Source organism: Vulpes lagopus, chromosome 7, assembly GCF_018345385.1.
Source record: "Vulpes lagopus strain Blue_001 chromosome 7, ASM1834538v1, whole genome shotgun sequence".
NCBI classification, from domain to species: Eukaryota; Metazoa; Chordata; class Mammalia; order Carnivora; family Canidae; genus Vulpes; species Vulpes lagopus.
Window position 1 is genome coordinate 125,683,655 of NC_054830.1, and position 16,325 is coordinate 125,699,979.

The 16,325-nt window shown below is 45.1% G+C and overlaps 1 protein-coding gene across 1 annotated transcript in view; it reads right to left on the minus strand.

Moving 5' to 3' along the window:
- Positions 1-13,134: 13,134 nt before the first annotated feature.
- LVRN (laeverin) overlaps positions 13,135-16,325 on the minus strand; it is a 67,580-nt gene continuing 64,389 nt past the window's right edge. Inside the window, exon 20 of the mRNA XM_041763928.1 lies at positions 13,135-14,493. Coding sequence (XP_041619862.1) covers positions 14,353-14,493 — 141 coding nt within the window. The 3' untranslated portion in view covers positions 13,135-14,352. The remainder of the gene's footprint in view (positions 14,494-16,325) is intronic.

Below are 16,325 nucleotides of genomic sequence, written 5' to 3' on the forward strand. Positions count from 1 at the left end.
GGCTTTCCCTGAGAAGGGAGGTATCCAGGAGGGCTCCCGAGAAGAGGTGGCAATTGAGTTAATCTAGAAAAATGAACAGGGGACATAGGTAGAGAGGAAGTGGAAAGGGCATGCAAGGCGAATGCAGCTGCTCTAAGCAAGAGCTGAATGTGGGAGAAGCCTACACCTTTTGGAAGGGTCTAGCGGGAGGTGGCGCGGTTGGTCCAGGCCATGATAAGGCTGAACCACAAGTCCACTACAGTAGCATTTGCCTATCTCTGCAGACTCTAATAATCATCTTTCCCAATGACAAAAATGGAGTGGCTGGCCAGCAAAGGACATAAGGCAAGGGAGAAGAGAGTATGCAGAGGCGTGTAGTTTCAGGAGCTCCAGCAGCTCTGTTCTGGAAAACTAGTAAAAATGATTTTATACAATTTCTAACCTGAAAAGAGATCAGTATAAGTTTATATGATGTGCAAGTGAACAAGTAAACAGGTTTTTTTTTTTAAAGATTGACTTGTTTTACCATTATTACTATTATATTATGACTGTATATTATAATAATATATATAATATAATAATATAATATAATAATAATATTGCTATTAGGATAACTATTATGTAAATAACACTGTGTTAATTTCACTAATGTCATAGTACATTTGTTACTACTTCATGGACAACTCCCCATTCTCCAGACACATTTGTATTGCTGTACCTCAAATGGTTTCTGTTCTTTTCTCTTCTAGAAATGCCTTCCTGCTGTATCTTAAAAAAATTTATAGGCATGTGAAATGTAAAAAAGCTTTAAAATAGCATCTGTGACCCATAATTACTCTGGGGAATTTCTTCTAAGGAAAGATAAAGCTCTTTGTAAAAATTTAGCATCTAGAATTAATCGCTGGATTATAGAGTGGCTAGGTTGGGTGAGTAAAAATTTAAAAACTTTGGGATTTCATGGGTGGCTCAGTTGGTTAAACAACTGACTCTTGGTTTTGGTGCAGGCTCTGATCTCAGGGTTGTGAGATGGAGCTCTGTGTCAGGCTCTACCCTCAATGTGGAGTCTGCTTGAGATTCTCTCCACGCCCCTCTCCCCCTGCCCCTTATCCTGTTTGCACTGGCTCTCTCTCTCTTTCTAAGATCAACAAATGAAATCTTTAAAAAAAATTAACAATTCTGTTATCAAACAAAATTATGTAATACAATGTAGCCTTTAAAATGATGTAATGGAAATGTATTCATTGACAGGAAGAAAGATACACTCGTGATTATTAAGAAAGCGCATTTCAAAATGAGAATTTAGAGGTATTTCTACCAGTTTTGGTAAATCACATTTTCCTAGGAGCTTCACCATTTCTTTCAAGTTTTCAAAGTTATTGACATAAATTTGTTTGAAACACCATGATGGGGGATCCCTGGGTGACTCAGCGGTTTAGCACCTGCCTTGGGCCTAAGGCCTGATCCTAGAGTCCTGGGGTAGAGTCCCACATCGGGCTCCCTGCATGGAGCCTCCTTCTCCCTCTGCCTGTGTCTCTGCCTCTCTCTCTCTCTCTCTCTCATGAATAAACAAATATAATTTTTAAAAAAGAAACATCATGATGTTTTCTTTTATTTCAGAAGTATCTGTAGTGGGCCCTCCGGATGGCTCAGTGGTTTAGCGCCGCTTGCAGCCCAGGGTGTGATCCTGGGGACCTGGAATTGAATCCCATGTTAGGTTCCTGGCATGGAGCCTGCTTCTCCCTCTGCCTGTGTCTCTGCCTCTCTCTATCTGTTTCTCAAATAAATAAATAAATAAATAAATAAAACATTAAAAAAATAAAAATTAAAAAAGAAGTATCTGTAGTTATGTCTCTCTTTTTATTCCTAATGCTATTCTGTGCCTTCTCTCTTAGACATTTCTCATTCTATCAAGGAAAAGCTCTTTCTTCTTTCTTTCTTTCTTTCTTTTTTTCTTTCTTTTTCTTTCTCTTTCTTTCTCTCTTTCTTCCTTTCCTTCTTTCTAAATCCTCCCTGTCCCTTCCTTCCTTCCTTCTTTCCATTCATTGATTTCATTTTTATATTTTTCACACCTTTTATTTTGGGTATGTTTAGTGTTATTTTATTATTGCCTTAAGATGTATGCTTAGCTTATTAACTTTCATTCCTTTTCTTTTTTTTCTAATATAAGCATTTGTGGATATAAATCTCATTAGGTCTGCCTCTGCCAACTCGATTTATTTCTTCTCCTCTCCTTTACTCATATTTCTTTTGAGTCCTACGTGTGACTTGACCTCTTGTTTCAAAGAAGAAATGTTTTCTGAATTTTTTTTATTCCATGGATAAGTTTGTTCATATTTTCTTCTGCTTTATGGTATATTTGTTCTCCCATGTTATTTGTTCTTTATCAGTTATTTGTTATTTTTCTCCCAATGCCTCTGTGGAGGTTCCATATTGATCTTTTCTAATTATCTGGAGTCTTTGCCTGGTGGCCATTCTTTCTGAGATGGCTAGGTGATGAAGGATCATGGAAGAGGGACTGAGAGACGGGTGATGAGCTAGGGGGAGCAAGTACAGGTATGCTGACTTGGAAATCTTCCCACCAAGCCCCTGCTCTGAGCATAAGACTCTATATGTGCTCCTGGTTTACAAGTCAGCTTGGAATGCCCCTGCTCCTGTCACTGATCAAGGCCAGTATGCACAGGGCCATCCACCCTACCTGCCATTCCAGGAGCAAAGTAGCTTATTTATTCAAGTCCCCATTCTGTTCCATTTTCTCTGTCACTCCATGCTGTCTCTCAGGCCCCAGGGATGCTCTGAAGGCCTGTTGGAAGCTTGCAGTTCTCATGCTTTCCAGAGTTTCCAGCTCTATGCCATCTGGAAGACTGGGTATTGTTAAAGATCTGCAGAACTATCCATTTGCTGTCCAATATCTTTCACAATTGGGTCCAAATTTCCTTTATTTAGCAGTAATTATTCATGGATTGTGATTGCACTGTTTCCTAGGTGCACAGAATAATGATTTTTAAAACTTCTTTAAAAAGATTATTTATTTATTTGACAGAGAGAGAGATCATGAGCCGGGGGAGGGACAGAGGGAGAAGCAGACTCCCCACTGAGCAGGGAGCCCGATACTGGACTTGATCGCAGGACCCTGGGATCAGGACCTGAGCCCAAAGCAGGCACTTAACCGACTTAGCCACCCAGGCGCCCCCAGATTAATGAATTTTTATCTCTGCTTAATATCCCCCACATCTTCCTGGCAAGCTTCACATTCGAACCTGGTTTCTCTCCTTTTGGTCCTTCACATAATGACATCCTCCCAAAATGGGGTCCCATTGTGTCACTTTCATCTTCTAACACCTTAGCGATGCTTTGTGATCCTCAGCACATGTTAGTCTTTCCATGATGTGATCTGAGTCTACTTTCCCAGCTCACTGTCACTGCTCCCTTCCATCAACCTGACTTCCATTAGCCATTCCTAAATGCCAGGAATGTTCTCACCACCAGAACCCACTTGGGTTTTTCTGCAGACATATTACTCAAGTAGTATAAGCACCCCTGCTTCTATGCTTCCAACTTGGATTTCTAGTTAGTTCTACACACACTTCTGTCCCCTACTGGATCCATAGGGCCTCTTTGTTCTACAGCTTGAGTCTCAGCAACTAGCACAAGGGGGGCCAAAGTATATATACTAACAGAAAAGCACAATTCCACATTGACCACTGGAAATGGTATTTTGGGCATCTGTTTCCTCTGAATCTGAGCAATATAAGGCAATTTTCAGAGTCTCATCCACTTCCCTAAGCTCTATTCCACCTTGCCTGGTTAAACTGGAACCTAAGGTTCCGTTCCTGCATTACATAGGAAGAGTGAATCACCCAACAGTCCCTCCCCATGAATCTTAGCTCCACAATATGTCCTTTTCTTTTACTACTGCCACCAACTCAACCAATATACTGTTGATCTCAAATTTGTGTTTAAAAAAAAAAAACAAAAACACAAGCCAAAACCAAAAGACAACATATTCTTCTGTGTGTATGTACAACGAAATGTCATTAAGAACAATAGGTATCTCTGGGATTTCATCTTACCCTTTATTGTTTCTCAACAATACTTACACATTTCCTAGGATAAACATATATTTTACAATTTTTTAAAGTAGTAATAAATATTTTAAAAGGTCTCAGAACAAAGGCAGTTCTTAGAGTCTGTGCAAAATAAATATATCCAGCAGATGGCGCAAAACCTTAAGCCAGAATTAAAATATCCTTTCCCGGATCCCTGGGTGGCGCAGCGGTTTGGCGCCTGCCTTTGGCCCAGGGCGCGATCCTGGAGACCCAGAATCGAGTCCCGCGTCGGGCTCCCGGTGCATGGAGCCTGCTTCTCCCTCTGCCTGTGTCTCTGCCCCTCTCTCTCTGTGACTATCATAAATAAATAAAAATTTAAGAAAAATATATCCTTTCCACTTCAAGAATGCCACGTGGGGGGCATGTTTCTTAGTGACCAAGGACCAGTTCAAATGGACACTGGCTCCAGAATTTTCACATGTCTTAAGTATAATTTGTTTGGTCTCTTCTATAGCCATAGATGAATCATTTCAGAGGTAAATGAGGGGCTCTGAGAAGAGCATGTGTAGGACCTGCAGAGGCTGTAGAGCAAGACGATTTGCATAGATCTGTCAGGAATGAACAAGCTAGATGTCAGTGTGATGTCTCCCCTGGAAAGGGCTTTGGAAACAAGGTAGTCCATCAGTTTTCAAACATAGTTTTTAGATTGTTCTCTAAATCAACTTCAACGTGTGAGACCAATAGACCTGGAGCTATCTTAATGAAATGGAGTTTGGGGACAAGAGCCATGCTGGGTCTTCCTTTGCCCGAGTCTTCCTTCCCCCCACCCCTCCTCTCCCATTGGTGGCCAACACAATCAAGAATTGGCTATTCTTCATCAATAGCTATAGAATCCATAAAATACTCCCAAGAAGCCCTAGAGAAAACCACTAATGCAGTGCAGTACTTTCAAGTTACCAGTGAGAAAAAGGAAGGCTCAGATGAGTTTTCCCAATTAAAAACAGGAAAAATAGGGGTGCCTGTGGCTCAGCTGGTTAAATGTCTGACTCTTGATCTCAGGGTTGTGAGTTCAAGCACCATGTTGGGCTCCAAGCTGAGTGTGGAGCCTACTTAGAAAAAATAAATGAGAAAAATATATAAAAAGAAAAAAATCATTAATTGCTTCCAAAGGAAAAAAATCAAGAGACACTCAAAATGTATCAACACACTCAGCACTAATATTTTGCACAAATTTGGCATTTGCAGTTAGAATTTGTATTACATTAAATTTCTGATATTTTAAACTTTGAATTCATTTAAATCCTTTCTATGGCTGCACATGGTTTATGAAAACTACAGGAACAGAGCATTTCAGCTAAAGCTGGCTTTCATGAGTAATATAAGCATATTCACGAGTCATATTTACATCAGTAACGTTTATTTCTATCAATAAAGTGTCCTTATGCTATATTTCCTGTATAATTTATAACTTCTTCACGGTTTTCTTTAAGTAATCTCTACACCCAACATGGGGCCCGAACCCACAACCCCAAGATCAAGAGTCACACGTTCTTCTGATTGAGCCCGCCAGCCACCTCTGTAACCTATACCTTTTTAATGCAGTCGTAAGCCATAGCAAATAATGGTTTGACAGCATGAAGCTAGTTATTTTAGAACCTCAACCATTCCCTAAAAATCTATGTAAATACTGTTTGCGGAGTGGACGCAACAACCTATTTAAATGCACTTACCTTGAGTTTCTTTTCAATACAAGTCCAAATTTTACTTTTTTTATACAAATCATTCTGAAAAGGTTTCCTTTGTTTTGAATGGCCCTGTCTGCATGGAGCCTTGCCTGTTTCCAAGAGCTGCTGACACCCTGTAGTACGGCCCGCAGGAGGCGTGTGCGGATTAAAAGCTCTCGGATGAGGTTTGTCAGCATGTAACAGTATCGTAACCCGTGTCCTAAATAAAAGGTAAAGAAAATCCCAAAGTAAATGAGGTTTGGCAGTAAGCAGGGTGGGTTTTACGTTCTGGCTCCTGCCTCTGCTGGGGCCGGGCCGTGAGCCCCGGTGCCCCCGTGCGTTAGGATCTGAAGGATGACACAGGCCGGGGCTGGATACTAAGCGCCCGCGGTCAGCTCCGCGTCCACCTAGTTTGCGGCGGCGGCGGGCTTAGGACCGGACTCCGCACGCGCACCCTGGCTTTGGCCGCTCTGCCAGCAGGGGGCGCTGCGCGTCGCGGGAAGGCCGGCGGGAGGCCAGCTCCTGCGGGGGCCGCTGGCTTCCAGTTCTGGGCACAGGCCCCCCTGTTGACAACATCAACATCTCCCGGACCCAGCCTGGTGTGTCCCCTCAGAATACCAGCCCCGCTGGCCAGGGCCCCCTCCTCGACCTGGTCCTCGCTCTGCCCAGGGGGGCTAGCTATTTCTTGCAGGGGTTCCCCCCCCCCCCTTTGGTGTCTTCTCCTTGTTACTCTTTTACCTTTTCAGTTCCTTATATGCCATTTTTTTGAAATGATAAATTCTCTCTTTTTTAAAAAAAGATTTTATTTATTTATTCATGACACACACACACACACACACACACACACACACAGAGGCAGAGACACAGGCAGAGGGAGAAGCAGGGAGCCCGGTGTGGGACTCCATCCCAGATTCCGGGATCAGCCCTGGGCTGAAGGCACACGCTTGACCACTGAGCCACCCAGGGATCCCTGATAAATCCTCTCAATCCAAAAAGAGCAGACGCAGTTCCCGCTTTCCTGATTGAACCCTGGCGGCTGGCAGCAGTCTCCCACAAAATAGACTCTCAAGGTGGGATGCTGATGATGACGCAGGTGGCCTTGGACACAGCGCTGACACCAGCTGTTAACTGGGTTAATTACAATGAGCAACCTAGCGAATGAAACAAGTACCTTCAGGGACTTCGTGGCTGCTGGGGTTAGCCACTGTCATTGCAAGGAGGTGGGGTGGCATGGCTCCTTCTGAGTACACTGGATGTTTAGGGGCAGAAAAATGGCCAGCCCAGGGAGTAGTCAGAGAACCAGAGAACCTCAAAGACACTTCGAGAAGAAGCTCTTAATTCTTGTAGCTGCTCTTCAGGATGCAGCATTTCCTAGTTGAATTCACAGGCTTCCAGGCCCATACGGAGAGAGTAAGGCTATTGACTGAGGAAGAATGAGACCCCGAGATTTGGGATGAGGACACCTGGGTGGACTCTAATGAAACAGAATATCCTACTCCTGCCCCCAAATTCTACATTCCAGTAACTGCAACCTTTGTCCTTTACCCCCAGCCCTAGAGGGAGAGCTGCTTTCAGAGTTCTAACTTGGGCCTCCTTTGGTTTTTCACTCATCTTCATCCCTAACATTAGAAATCATCTTGGTAGAACAAAGAAACTGGTCTGGTTTCTGTTTTTCTGGCTGGATCCTACTGGACACACTGTCTCAGGGTATTTTGAGGATCAGACGAAACATGTAGAGCATATAGCTCAGTAGATGGCTCGCAGGGGGTCCTCGGCAGGTGTCTTCCTGCTGATCACAAGTTTTTCTCCTGTATCACATGACTTCTGGTGGGTGGGTCAAACTTGTGTCTCTATTTATTGATATAGGGAGTGTATTTTCTGTAAAATATGGGGATGTGTTGGAGCAGAGGCAGGGAGAGATGAGGGACAACATCAACCTTCCCCAAGAAATAAGTACTCTCGGCCTGCCCAGCTTTTGCAGAAGCTCATAAATACGGAAGCCACATTAGGAAGGCTGCTCGCTGTTGAAATTCAAGAGACATCTTCTGAAGGAAACCATACCTGTCCTCTGTTATCGGGCATTCTTAGGATATCCTCCTGAAGGGGGCCTCAGACCCTTGGCATGACTAAGGATTGTTCCAGTTCATAGGAACTGATGAATCTCTCAGACTATGTTGATCTCAAGTAAGAGATGCTAACATTGAGGGGCCATTCTAAGTCATAGGGTGATCATTGCTCTGAGGGCAGAAAAAAGAAACTCATGCAAACATCAAGCTTAGCCCCTCTTCACTTCTCTGGTCTGTATCTATGTACTACTAGGGTTCACGATGCAGCAAGTCATCAAAATAGAACACTTGCAGCAGTTTGGCATTATTTGTAGGAGACCGTCGAGAGAAAGGTTGCCTCTGCCTTATCTCTGTTGCTATTGCCTTTTCATGGCAAAAAAAGAAAGAAAGAAGAAAGAAAGAAAGAAAGAAAGAAAGAAAGAAAGAAAGAAAGAAAGAGAGAAAATGTGTGGTTCATTCTAAGACAGTATGTTCACACACATACTAGTTATGCACACGCCCCTACCTATGCTGCATTCTACATACACACCTACACAAACAGCCTCTTTTTACAAAATACATTTTTAGCAAAGAAAGTAAGTTATAATATACTTTTAAGGATACATTTTAGAAGGTACTTGGGTGACTCAGTCAGTTAAGCATCTGCTTACATCATGATCTTTGGGTCCTGGGATGGAGCCCTGAGTCTGGCTCCCTGCTCAGTGGGGAACCTGCTTCTCCCTTTGCCTCTCCCCACCACTCCTGCTCTCTTTCTCAAATAAATACAATCTTTTTTTTTTTTTTAAGATACAGTTTGGATAGGAAATTTTTCTTTCTTTTCTTTTTTTTTTAAGCAGGCTCCACACCCAGCATGGAGCCCAACGTGGGGCTTGAACTCAAGACCCTGAGATCAAGGCCTGAGCTGAGATCAGGAGTCAGACATTTAACCGACTGAGGAACCCAGGTGCTCCAGTTAAAGTTTCTATTTAAAAAAACCCAAAATTTATTATTTTGAACATTTTAATATTCAAATATATTAATGTTTAAAATAGAGCAGTAGTCTCTATTTTTCATTCCATGCCTCTGAATCCCATTTGGAATTTTGAAGCTGTGTTATAGCACACAGGTCAAACTAGTTTTTATTCATTTAGTTTTTGGATTTTCTCCAATGAAGGAAGTTAACAGAAAAACCTGGTATATGGGCTTTGCAGAGAGTTTTTATTAAATCAAGAGAGTCATACTTAAGCATACGTGGCTCTATAGCAGGTATTGTGTGCTATACAACCTCTAGACTTATGTACCACTTATCACTAGTTGTGTGAAATGGCAATATATAGTTTAGGTATTGCTATAGCATAGATAAAGTCAAGTTGTTGCCATAGTAGCTTCAAAGTTGTATTCATTCACGTATACAAAGAGGCTTTTCCGAAAGACTCAGTTCAGTTTTAAGTTTTAATAACGTCGGAAGCATAAATGCTACACACTTACCTACCTTGGGATTCCCACTGGGCGACCGGGGTAACCGCAAAATTACACCACTGGCCCTTTGCCTCCTACCTACCGCCGCTCTCCGCATCCAGAGAGCACAGGTGCGGCGTCACTTCCACAAATCCTACCCGCCCTAAGTAACCAAACGCACCATTCGCACGCAGGAGCAACGTCTCCAGACCCACCTACAGGCTAACCCAGCTCAGGACCAGGGCCCTTCTCCTGGATAAAACTTACCCCTCAAGGCACTTCCCTGGCCAGCCTTGCCGGCTTGGGCCATCTGTCCCGCTGCTTTATCTGTGCGCCTTGGGCAAAGCCCGCTGGTGGCCGTTCCCCTCCCTAATGCATTTAACTGCACCAACCCCACACCCACACCCCGGGACCTTCTCCCTCTCTCCGTGGCATTCCCTTGTTCACTGACCCTCCCAACCGCCCATTCCCTTTCTGTCATTCCACCCCTAACTCTTCCCTCTGCAGCGCCATCCTGTCAAATGCCACCTGTCCTCAGGCCCCCAGGGGCGGCTTCTTGGTGCAGTGGCCCCTTTCTAAATCTCTCCATGCCTCGGCCTCCCTCCTGTCTGCCTGCCTCCCGGGTTCGCGGTCAACCATCTAGAGTCAGGCAGAAGCCGCCCTCCTCGCCAGCCCCCGGGGAAAGCAGAAACGAGTGATCCTTCTCCCACTAGTTGTCGGGGTCAACCTGGCCTCAACCCTGGTGGCCACGGGATTGGGGACGGGGCCTTAATCCCCTCAGGTTCCACCAGGACCTGAGAGGCTTCAAGTGGCCGCCGAGGCCTCTGCAGAGTCTCGGGCCTCGGTGGCCCAGGTGGCCTCGGTGGCCCAGGTGGCCTCGGTGGCCCAGGTGGCCCTCCAGAACGAGCAGACCAGGGCGGGGCCTGCATGTGCCTCATGGAAGATGCTGTCACCACATCAGTGGAACAGGCGCAGTCGAGGCCCGGCTGCACCCCGAGGGTGGCAGCCCCCGCTAGCCACACGGCTCCCGCTCCCAGCCCGCTCCTAATCATCCGCGTGCAATTAATGGTGGCCCCTCGTGCTCTCCGACTCATCCAGGAGCCAGGTGGCGGAGTGTCCCGGGGATCCGTCAGCCAACGCCTCCTACCCCCTACTCCCGCTTGCCCACTTCCGAGGGACCCCAGGCGCCCCTACTCGGCGGGAAGTAGCCAGATCTGAACGGACGCCCTGTACCGAGAGGATCGGGATGCTGGGCCCGCAGGATGAAGGGGGATCCGGAGGATCCACCAAGGTGGATCGGACCCTCCGCCTGGTCGCCCTCGCCTCGGGACTTCCCGGCCGCCAGCGGACCGCCGAGGCCACGTCATCAGGGGAGGGAGGACCTGCGCGGGAACCGGGACCGCAGCGCACCCAGACCGCGTATTAGGGCGTGGGCAGCTACCGCGCCACAGCGATCCCACCCGTAAGGTGCCTGATACCTACCCCCGTGCGGACACAACCCCTACCCCTTCCCCTCCACCCCTTAGGGCGGACTTCCCCGTCCCGTCCGCGTCCCCCTGCCCTGCGGCCGCGGAGCCCGAGCCCGAGCCAGCGCCCGTGCAGCAGAGCCTGCCTCCCGCCTCCGCCTCCACGCACCTTTGCCGGCCTCTCTCTTTCATTTCACTACCAACCGGATCCAACCTGACAACATACAAGTTTCAAATAAACTGTATTTGAAAATTTAGTATTTACATTTATTTTACATTTATATAGTTTTCATTTTGAGTAATGATTTTCTTTGTATTTTAACTTCTTAAAGTACATTTTTAAAAAAAATTCATTTGAAAAAAAAATTCATTTGAGAGAGAGACAGAGCACAAGAGCACAAGCTGGGAGGAGGGGGAAGGTGCAGAAGGAGAGGGAGAAGCAGGCTCCCCACTGAGCAGGCCCAGCGTGGGGCTCCATCCCAAAACTCAGGATCATGACCTGAGCTGGAGGCAGATGCTTCACCGACTGAGCCACCCAGGAGCCCCACTCCCTCTGGTTTTAAGATGGAAAATATTGGCTGAAACAAGACACTAAGCTTTGAGCCAACTTATGTTTTCAGTTTGTGCTTGTTGAAATGCTTAGCAGATAAGCTGTTGGACTCTGGCTATTACCAAATTTGAATGAAAAAATGGTTTGAAAGAAAAATATGTTGCAGTTTTGATTTAAAAGAAAGATTCTTGTGTTTATTTTTAAATTTAGTTTATTTAATCACACATTGGTAGAAAAGTTGAAATTACAAGAAAAATATATTTTTTCCCAAATCCTTTTTTTTTAAAAAAGATTTATTTATTTATGATAGACCGAGAGAGAGAGAGAGAGAGAAAGAGAGAGAGAAGCAGAGACACAGGAGAAAGGAGAAGCAGGCTCCATGCCAAGAGCCTGATGTGGGACATGATCCCGGGACTCCAGGATCGTGCCCTGGGCCAAAGGCAGGCGCCAAACCGCTGAGCCACCCAGGGATCCCCTTTTTCCCAAATCCTTAAGAGGAAGTTCTCCCTTGATGCCCTATTCACACCTTGTCATGTATTAATTTTCCAACGGTGACAGGTGTGTTACACTTAGATAGATAGGGAACATCCCTGTTTGGTTATCCAAACACTTTCTTTGGCTCTGCCATCCTGCACCAAACTGCTCCCCACTGCATAGACTCCTCCTTGGCTCACCCCAGCTCTTCCTTTTTTTTTCTTTTTTTAAAAAAAGATTTTATTTATTTATTTATTCGTGAGACACACACAGAGAGGCAGAGACACAGGTGGAGGGAGAAGCAGGCTCCCCGTGGGGAACCCAATGCAGGACTCAATCCCAGGACCCTGGGGTCACACCTTGAGCCAAAGGCAGACAGATGCTCAACCGTTGAGCCACCCAGGTGGCCCTATGCATCTTGTTAACTTTTTTCTAGAGCAAACAGTGTAAAGCAAACTGGGTACACTGGATGGGTCAGAGAAATTGTTTTATAGTCAGAGTGCATTTATACCATTTACACAAATCTGTATCAGTTATGCTCCCTGACTTATTGTTATCACAGTAATCAATCAATAATTACTTCATTTTATACTAAGTCCAAGCACAATTTAATAAAATGTAATGCCTGTCTGGAATAACCAGCTTCATTCGTCTAAGAGAAAAAGTACATTATTTAGTATTCTTTTTCATATTTAGAGGAAAAACTATTAATCAAATATTTTGGCATTTGATAAACACTTTCAGTGTGGCTTAGTTACTACAGAAGCTAAGATGTAACCAGATTTTTATTTCCAACAGATGGCCTGGAGCACCAAGCCTAGGGGCTCCTCTGGTGGGCTCAGGCAGTAGTGGCATCACCCACACCCAGTGACCAGTGTCAGAGCCTCCGAGTGCACTTGGACTGACAGCACAGCAGGGTGACAAGACTTCAGGCAGAAGGCAGGCAGAGGTTACCCCATGGAAAGGGAGAAGAGAGCCCAAGGGAGACAAGAAGGGAGTGGAGGAGGAGAAAGAGCAAAGCAAGAGAAAAGATGCGTGGCATGGTTATGGTAACTTGAGACTGCAATTGAAGGACATATAGGAAACAGAACGAATGTTCTAGAAAGCACCAGAACATACCTCACACATAACAATACACATGGTGATATTTTTATTGTTTAGGTTTTTACATTTCTAAATCAAAAGAAAATGCTCTCTGACCTATGACCCATGGTTGAGTCAGAGGAGGTGGGGCTTTGGTTGGTTTTCAGGGCCACAACTCAGTGGCCTCCTGCTCATTCAGAGAGCAGCTTCTCCTGAAGTGATTACAAAAGCAAACTCTCATCTTGCGTTTTCATTTGTGGCTGCATCAACTGACACGAGAGAGAGGGAAACACTTTAGATCACATTGCCTTGAGTTTATGCAATGTATTTAAAGCCTTTTAGCTAACACAGCTCTTAAATCTTTACATCACTCTGAGGTAGATCGAAGATCTGAAGCTTTACCGCTTCCTCTACAAAAACAAAAGCCAAAGCAAAACACAGAATTAAATCAAACACACACAAAGTTGAGAGTAGGGTGATTGGCCTTAGCCATCCTGATTTAATCCGGTATAACAGAACGAAGTCAATTCCACGAACTGTAAACTGGGGACCGTGTCTGGAGTTGTCCCACCTACAAGCCAGTTCCATTTGGTCAATTGAAACCACATTTCCCGCTGGTCCCCTGAGTGCAAAGCTGTAAAGATTCTGCTTTGGTGAGCCTTTTAGTTCTCTTTATTTGACTACTTCCTTTTGCACTGAAGATCAGTGCCTAATTGCTGCTGTCTCTTGACATCATTATTTTGGGGCATCAACTTGCGCCCGAATGAGTGCCTGGGCCACAGTTGGGGACGCAGCCTGAGCTTCTGGGCAGAGCCCGCCTGTCATCCCATCCGAAGGGCGCTCTGTGGATCCTGCCATTCTGGCTCTTTGTGTGACACCCTCAGGTTCAGGAGCCTGGAAAGCAGGGCGCAGTGTGACAGGCACTGCGAGGAGAGAGACATGGGCAGACGACGCATTTCTGGCCCTGCAGGCACTTCACAGGGCTCATAAAATCATCTGTTCCTTCTTTGTAAAAGTGGGTTTCCCTGGCTTTTCTATGTTCTAGTGCGTAGTTTTTCTGGCTTCTGTTTCTTTACACTGTGGTGTTGTTTGTTGTTTGCTCATTATGCTTTCAAATATTGCCCTACATAAACCCCAGGGTGTTGCAAATCTGCATTTCCCTCAGCATAGACTGTGCTCAGTTAACCAATGATTTAATATTCCACTGCCTTTCACAACAGAATAAGCAAGACTTTCTAAGGTGAATTTGTTTTTATGAGGCACTTCAAGTCAACTCTGGTTTCCTAGCCCAACAAGAAGTGAAATTTCCCCCAGAAATACAGCAGGGTTGGTAAATCCTGGGCGGCTGCAGAGTCTCAGGGCCAAATGTGACAGCAGGGGAAGAACAGGAAATATTCCCCGGAGCAAAAGCGATTGACACACAAATAACAAAACATGCGGTTTTCCAGACTCACTAAGTATTGAGAGACAAAAGTGTGAGCAAAACCCATTAGAGCAGGCAGGGGGGCGCCGGAAGTGGCCACTGGGTTATGTGTTTTTCCGAAGCCATGCCGTCATCCTGGCATTTCGCATTTTGTTCTCCAGATTTTTGTTCTTTATTGTCTGTAATTTGGCATGGACTGTGAGCCTCTGGTGCTCCTCCAACATGTTGCTGAAAAACTGCTGCAGCTGAAAGCACCAAGGGACGGTGGGTCAGTGCACGCTCACGTCTCACTGAGGCAAAGTAAGGCAAGGTCAGGCTGAGTAGCAACAGGCTTCTGCCCGGGGCCCGGCAGCCCGAGCGGGAGGAAGGCGCCCTCCCGGGCTGTGTGCCCCGAGGAGACCGTGGCTGAGAACAAGTGCTGCGACCACACCAACCTGAAGAATCAGACGCAGACCGGAAGCCACAGGGAGTGGGAACCGCACCTGTTTTATTCCCTGCTCTGCCCCCCAGGCACAGAGTAGGTGCCCGGTAACGGCCTAGGGAATGCCTGTTGGATATTACGCAAGATTTGTGGACAGAGACGCAGTGAGACTGTCTCTTATCTGGCAAGAAGCTTTGCAACTGCCAAAGCTCAAAAGTGGCACATAACATCTGTGCTTTTACAAGTGTGATCCTTTATTTAAGAACATTTAGATAGTGGGTTCGCCCACCGGCTAGATTCCTTCACTGATTCACCTCAAGCATTTAGTTATGGGAACATCTGGCACAATATTATGTATAAGCCAGACCCCAATGAACTAATAAGTCATAATCTAAAAAATCTATTTCTATGTCATTGGATTAGAACTTATTTTTTTCTTTCAACTTTTTATTTAAATTCTAGTTAACATATACTGTAATATTGGTTTCAGGAGTAGAATTTAGTGATTCATCTTGTAGATTTAACACCTGGTGTTCATCGTAACAGGAGCCTTCCTTAATGCCCATCCCCCATCTAGCCCATCCCCCACACACCTCCCGCCATCAACCCTCAGTTTGTTCTCTATTGTTAAGAGTCTCTCACGATTTACTTTCCTCTCTTTTTTTTCCCTTACCATATGTTCATCTATTTTCTTTCTTAAAGTCCACATGAGTGAAATCATACCATATGTGTTGTTCTCTAACTTACTTCACTTAGCATAATACACTCTGGCTCCATTCATGTGGTGGCAAATGGCAAGATTTCATTCTTTTTGATGGCTGAGTAATATTCCACCACACACACACACACACACACACACACACACACACACCACCTCTTTTATCCATTCATCAGTCAGTGGACATTTGGGCTCTTCCCACAGTTTGGCTATTGTTAATAATGCTGTTACAAACATTGGGGTGCATGTACCCTTCAGATCTGTATTTTTTTAATCCTTTGGGTAAATGTCTAGTAGTGCAATGGCTGGACCATAAGGTAGTTTTATTTTTAACTTTTTGAGGAAACCACAATTTTCCTGGATTAGAATTTAGAACATGAGATGACAGTGTACCTATACCAGCTCACAAAATGTCACTTAAACCCTAATGTACTTGAAATTGAGAAGTAATAGGGCCATCTAACCTAATTACCATGTAAAAGAAAAGTAAGTTTCCAGGACAGAGTAGGCTAAGGAACCAGGAACCAGTCTCCAGCCCTCTCCCACACCTGCCCACATCTGCCTGCAGTGGGAGCCTCTCACCCACAGCCCTCTACAGTGCAGGTGTGTGGGAGGGGATTTGGGGTTTGTGGGATGGTCGGTGGGGCTTTGTGTGTGCTGGAGAGTGTGAGACCAGGCTCCAGCCCGGGGAGTACGCAGACCCAAGCAAGAGCTGCAGAGAGTGTATAATCTCCGTGCTGCTCTAGAGGCAGAAAGGACTAACGTAACTTTTTCATTTTCTTTTTAATAATTATTTTCGATATGATCACGTGAACATATAGATCATGGCAGGATTCTTGGTGATTAAAAAGTTTTTGACAAGGATATTCATAGTAGCTAATTTACTTGTTTTCAAAATGGCAAAAATGCCACCACTGCTAAACATATTTTTACATTAT